Raw genomic sequence first — 5,672 nt, 5'->3', positions numbered from 1 at the left:
TGTCAGGTGAAGCGTCGACGCAAAAGTGTGCATCGAGTGCCAGGCACTTTTCCTTCCTGCTGTAAGCGCCAAGGCTGCTTGATTAGTCCATGTAATTAGCATCTGCCGTTGTAAGCCCGGGCGCTTAGATGTGTTTTTATTTTTTTCATCTTTATTTTTTCCTTCATTAGCATCTATACAAGCGGCTCCCATTGGAGATGCCCTTAGTAGTTATTCAGATTACACATTCTTTCTTTCTTGTGTGGGAATCCAGTACATATTAGCTAGTCAAATTGTTTTCTTGGGTGGTAATTATTCACGGACAACCTCACACAGCTGGGCAAATTAATCAAGTACAGACGCGCAAAAGTGGAAGAAACAAATACAGACGCCACATGCATGCATGCCCATGCAAAGCTACAGGGTTCAACACAATACAATTTCACGATCGAGGCATACATCACGAACATATAGTTACATATAGCCAACCAAATTAAATTAGAGCCAGGATATGCATGAACGAGCTTCGACCGATCACACGCAGTATATTTGATGATTAGGTTCGTGCGGTGGCGGCGCCGGTGCTCCTGAACGAGCCCAGCGCCTTGGCGGCCTCGCCGCGCAGCACGAACCGGTGGTACAACGCAGCCACCGTCGCGCCGAGGAGCGGCCCCACCCAGAATATCCACTGCATGCAACAAAAGAAACCAATAAGATGAGTATACGAACGTTCATCCCTACGCGGTACGCATGGACATCGTGATTTTTTTTACTTACGTGGTCCTTCCATGCCTTGTGCTGGTTGTACATGACGGCGGCGCCGAGGCTCCTGGCCGGGTTGATGCCGGTGCCGGTGATGGGTATGGTGGCCAGGTGCACGATGAACACGGCGAAGCCGATGGGCAGCGGCACCAGCACGGGGATGAAGGAGTCGCGCGCGGTGCGCTTGGGGTCGGTGGCGGAGAGGACGGTGTACACCAGCACGAACGTGCCGGCGATCTCCGCGCCGAGCCCCGCCCCCACCGAGACGCCGTCGGCCACCGAGTTCGCGCCGCCGCCGAGGGTCTCGTAGCTGGCCCCCGCGATCCCCTTCACCATGCCCGCGCCGCAGATGGCGCCGAGGCACTGCGCCACGATGTACAGCACCGTGCGCACCAGCGACAGCTTCCTCCCCACGAACAGCCCGAACGTCACCGCCGGGTTGATGTGGCCACCTGCAGCAGTACACTCGACAGTTCACGTATCGTATCGTATTCATGTGTGGGTTAAGTTGTTCTAGGGAGATGGACGTATGCATATGTGCGTGCGTGCGTGCCTGAGACGCCGCCGGTGCAGTAGACAAGGACGAAGATGGTGGCGCCGAAGGCCCAGGCGACGCCGAGGTACCCGACGCCGGTGCCCGGCTGGGCGGCGGACTGGCTCTTGTAGCCGATGACGGTCGCAAGGCTGACGTAGAGGAAGATGAGCGTGGCCACGAACTCGGCGATGACCGCGCGGTACAGCGACCACCGGGTCAGCTCGCTCGTGTCCAGCAGCGGCGCCGGCGGCGGGTCCCAGTACGGCGCCTTCTCCACGGCCACGTCGGCCGTCTCCCCGCCGGCGATCACCTCCTCCTTGGACATGGTTCGAGCTAGCTAGCTAGGCGCAAAACTTTAGTAGCAAAGCGTACGTGTTCGTTTGTTGACGCGACCAGAAGGGCTGATGGGCGAGGCTTAAATAGGCCGATGCTAGCTCCTGTGCTCGCAGGGCAGCGGTGGACATACAATCCAGATTATTTCAAGAGGTTCTTTCCTTCCGGACCACTCCTTGCATGTTCCATGTTTCGCACTGTAATTCTGAACTTTTGGTCATGTAAATCGCTTTCGGCGCTTCATTGACAGCGAGAGTATATACATTGCAAGTGATTGGAGAGATGCTCAGCATGGGCGTTTTCACATTGCAGCTGAATTTTTGCACTGTAAATTTGAGGTACGATTGCAATTTGCAATGGTGCGTCCAAAATTCGATTCGATCGCGCGGGATTCGCTGCTTGTCGCGTAAGGGACGAGAGGACGTGCTGCGCCGGCTCCTTATCCGCGGCACGTGCGAGAAAATCTCTGTCGTCCTCCGTCCGTACGTACACGGATGACTATACACCCTGCCACAACGACGGGTGGCGACTGGTCGAATACGTACGCCGTATTTCGTACTCGAAGCAGAGGCGCGCCAAGGCGGCCGTTTTCCCGGCGAGTGGGACACGCGGGCGGGCCGGGCACCCCGCGAAGATTCTTTTTCCGACGCCGGCCTTTGCGTTGGCCCGTCGTTATTGCGTGAGCAAGTGAAAAAGGAAGCACGTTTTGGGATTCTCCAGGCCCGGTCCAGTATACGCTGGTGTGTGCGACAGCCAACCTTCCAGATACACGGCCCGCCCATCCAGCAAGTTTTTTTTGTTGATGCAACAAGTTTGGTCACACACACAAACTAAATATTTGTCTAAAAAACAACTAAAAATTTGTGTCAAGAAAAAAATATAACCTTTCCTAAATATATATATATATATATATATATATATATATAACCATCAGAAATATTCAACCCCAATGAACCACCACCACCGTCCGTCACCTGCTCGACACCCTAGCGTGATGGAATGCAATGCCCAAGCAAAAATAAGCATCGGCTAATTGCAAGGCTAATTGTTATCTAGCATCTGTAAATGTTCCGTGGGTTGCCACTGTTTATGTGAAAATCGTCGTTATCATGTGATTGTTTAGTACTTCCTCTGCAAAGAAATCTTATAAGCACTCCCTCTGTTATATTTCTTTACAGAGTGAGTACTCATTTGAGGCGCTGTGGATACTCAATCTCATACGCACATCAGTGTGTGGATTGGACCCTGGCAAAACAGAACGTGTTGTATGTCGTTGCTGAAACCAGTCCTGAAACCGAGTCAACTACTGGGTACACAGGCACAACAACATTGATGCGAGGCATGGACACTTTCGTTGTTCCATTCCATGCAAGTAGAAGATTAGCAGGGCCGAACCTCTGGATGATTCGTGGTGCGCATGGAGGGAGCGGGTAAGTGAAGCAGATGTACTTGGGATCTTTCCTTTTTTTAGTGAAAGAGGATTTTTTTTCCCTCCAATTTCATTTATAGAAACCAGAAACATGAGTTTTAGTTCAATAGAAAGTAGAAAACATGACACACAGAAACAGGCATGACAACCAAAAGTTGCATTAGAAGACAGTGGCACGCTGGCCAGAAAGAGTCATACACATCACCAAACTTGACTAGAAACTAAAGTCTATCCAAAATATGCCAGCACCGTCGGAGCTCCAGGGAGGGGGACATCAGCATCCCAGTCTAAGAACGCCGGGTCCCCATCCTTGTGTCGTGTGATACACTTCACTTGAAACCTGCTCTACCAGCCTTGCCCTCAGCATCAGCGTTCTTTCCTCTGATTGTTTTATCTGCAAAATAGCCCAATCCGAAATCCATTTTCACATCAGTAAAACTACAGTCAAAGGATCATGATGTTTCTTTCTATCAAAGATAATATCATTTCTACATTTCCACACCGCCCATAACATCGCTGAAATGCCCACCAACACCAGTTTTTTTATTGATTTTGTGGAAGGTTTTGATCTACCTTCCAAAACAATCATGTAAGTTGACAGGCACCGATTGTAGATGAAAAACACATTTGAGTAAATTCCAGATCAGTCTAGCAACAGAACAAGAGGAAAATAAATGATCAATACTGTCATCTAGACCACAAAACACACAATATTTGTTACCTTTCCACCCTCTTCTCAAAAGGTTATCTCTAGTAAGGATACTTTTCCTATTTAACAACCAAAGAAAGAATTGGATTTTAGCTGGGACCTTCACTTTCCACAGAAATTTATGTGGGAAGCCGCTTTCACTTTTCACCGGGTGAAGATATAAAGATTTCATCAAAAATTGTCTATCAGGGGAAAGCCTCCACATAGGGATATCTTTTCCCCCATACATTCTAACCTCCTCAAATCTACTTTTCAAAGATTCCCACAAATCCTCAGTCTCTCCATACAGAGTCCCGCGAAAGGAAAATTGCCTCCAGCCTTTATTGATGGCTTCAAATACAAAGATGTTAAGATCGTTACTGATGTAGTATAAACTTGGAATATGCCTCTTTGAGAGGTTTATCATCTACCCAACAGTCCTCCCAAAATCTAGTGTTTTTACCATCCCCTATTTTTTTAACATGCTGATAAAATAAATCTTTGATTTTCAAGAGACTAGACCAAAAATGCGAACCCCCATCTTTCTTTTTAATACCAAATAAGCATTTTCCTTTGACATACTTGGCAAGCAAATTCTCTTGCCATAATCTAGTGCCACTTTCCAATTTCCTCAACCACTTAGCCAGCAAGGCTTTATTAAACAGGTCTAGATAAATGATCCTCAAACCCCCTTGTTGTTTAGGTCTGCAGCATGTTTTCCAGTTCACTAGATGGTATTTCTTCTTGTCTTCATCAGCCTGCCATACCAATCTAGCCCTATAGAAATCAACTTTCTTCCTCACCCCCACAGGTAGGGGTAAAAGTACATCATATAAATGGGCATATTAGTAAGACAGGACTGGACAAGAGTTACTCTTCCAGCTATATTCAACACCCTCCCTTGCCAACACGCACATGTTTTCTCAATCTTCTCAATCATCATTTTCCAAAAGCTATTTTTCAATCTGATATCTGAAACTGGGAGTCCCAGACATTTCAGAGATATAGCACCCAACCCACAAGTAAAAATTTCCTGATATAAAGTGGATTTATTAGCTGCCTCTCCAAATAGGCATATTTCACTTTTATGAATATTTATAGTTAGCCCAAACATATGTTCAAAAGAAGTGAGAATGAACTTTAAATTCCTAGCACTATCTTCATCATCTTGTAAGAGGTAGATAGTGTCATCCACGTATTGTAACATGTTGATTCCTTTATAAACATTATCAGATAGAACACCTTTAATAAAGCCCTCTCTCACACCACTATCAAGAATAATAGCTAAGGCATCAGCTGCCAAATCAAAGAGCAGTGGAGAGAAAGAATCTCCTTGCCTGAATCATTTATGAGTTTTACAGGAAATACCAAGTTGATCACTAACACCAACATGTCCCACTATCATTGTGTGCATAACCCAGTCATACCATTTATTTAGGATTTTTTTTAATTTCAACATCTTATAAACTAAAGGCCATTTAATTTTGTCATATACTTTTTAAAATCCACTTTGAAAAGCATAACACTTTGTTTTTTTACATGAATTGAGTTCAGAGCCTCATAAAGAATGACTACCCCTTCCATGATATATCTTCCCTTCACAAAAGCATTTTAGTGGGAGCTATAACAGGATTTACTATCTTATCAAGCCTACTCATTAAGAACTTAGTAATTATTTTAAAGCTAACATTCAACAGACAAATTTTTTGAATTTCTAAATCTGTCTGGCATCTTTTGTTTTAGGGACTAGAGTTATGATGCCATAATTGCTTCTAGAAATATCAATTTTTCCTTCATGATAATCATCAAGCAAAGCCTTGAGATCCCATTTATCCACTTCCAAAAAGTGTTGATAAAAATCAACAGGGAAGCCATGAGGGCCTGGGCTTTTATATTTTTTTCATAGAGAAAACCACATCTTGTAGTTCTTCCATAGAGAAAGGCCT

The 5,672-nt window shown here is 45.7% G+C and overlaps 1 protein-coding gene across 1 annotated transcript; it reads right to left on the bottom strand.

Annotated features, from left to right (window-relative positions):
* Nucleotides 1-259: 259 nt before the first annotated feature.
* On the bottom strand, nucleotides 260-1,723 carry LOC109736341 (probable aquaporin PIP2-7). Its single transcript, XM_020295564.4, has 3 exons — nucleotides 1,295-1,723; nucleotides 757-1,193; nucleotides 260-667 (listed from the first exon to the last, which is right to left on the bottom strand). The coding sequence occupies exons 1-3, from the start codon at nucleotides 1,599-1,601 to the stop codon at nucleotides 536-538; spliced, it is 876 nt and encodes a 291-aa protein (XP_020151153.1). The 5' UTR covers nucleotides 1,602-1,723; the 3' UTR covers nucleotides 260-535.
* Nucleotides 1,724-5,672: the final 3,949 nt, after the last annotated feature.

This window comes from Aegilops tauschii, chromosome 5 (genome assembly GCF_002575655.3).
Source record: "Aegilops tauschii subsp. strangulata cultivar AL8/78 chromosome 5, Aet v6.0, whole genome shotgun sequence".
In the NCBI taxonomy this organism is placed as follows: Eukaryota; Viridiplantae; Streptophyta; class Magnoliopsida; order Poales; family Poaceae; genus Aegilops; species Aegilops tauschii.
The sequence above is the reverse complement of the archived record's forward strand: the minus strand, read 5'-3'. Positions and strand labels throughout refer to the sequence as shown.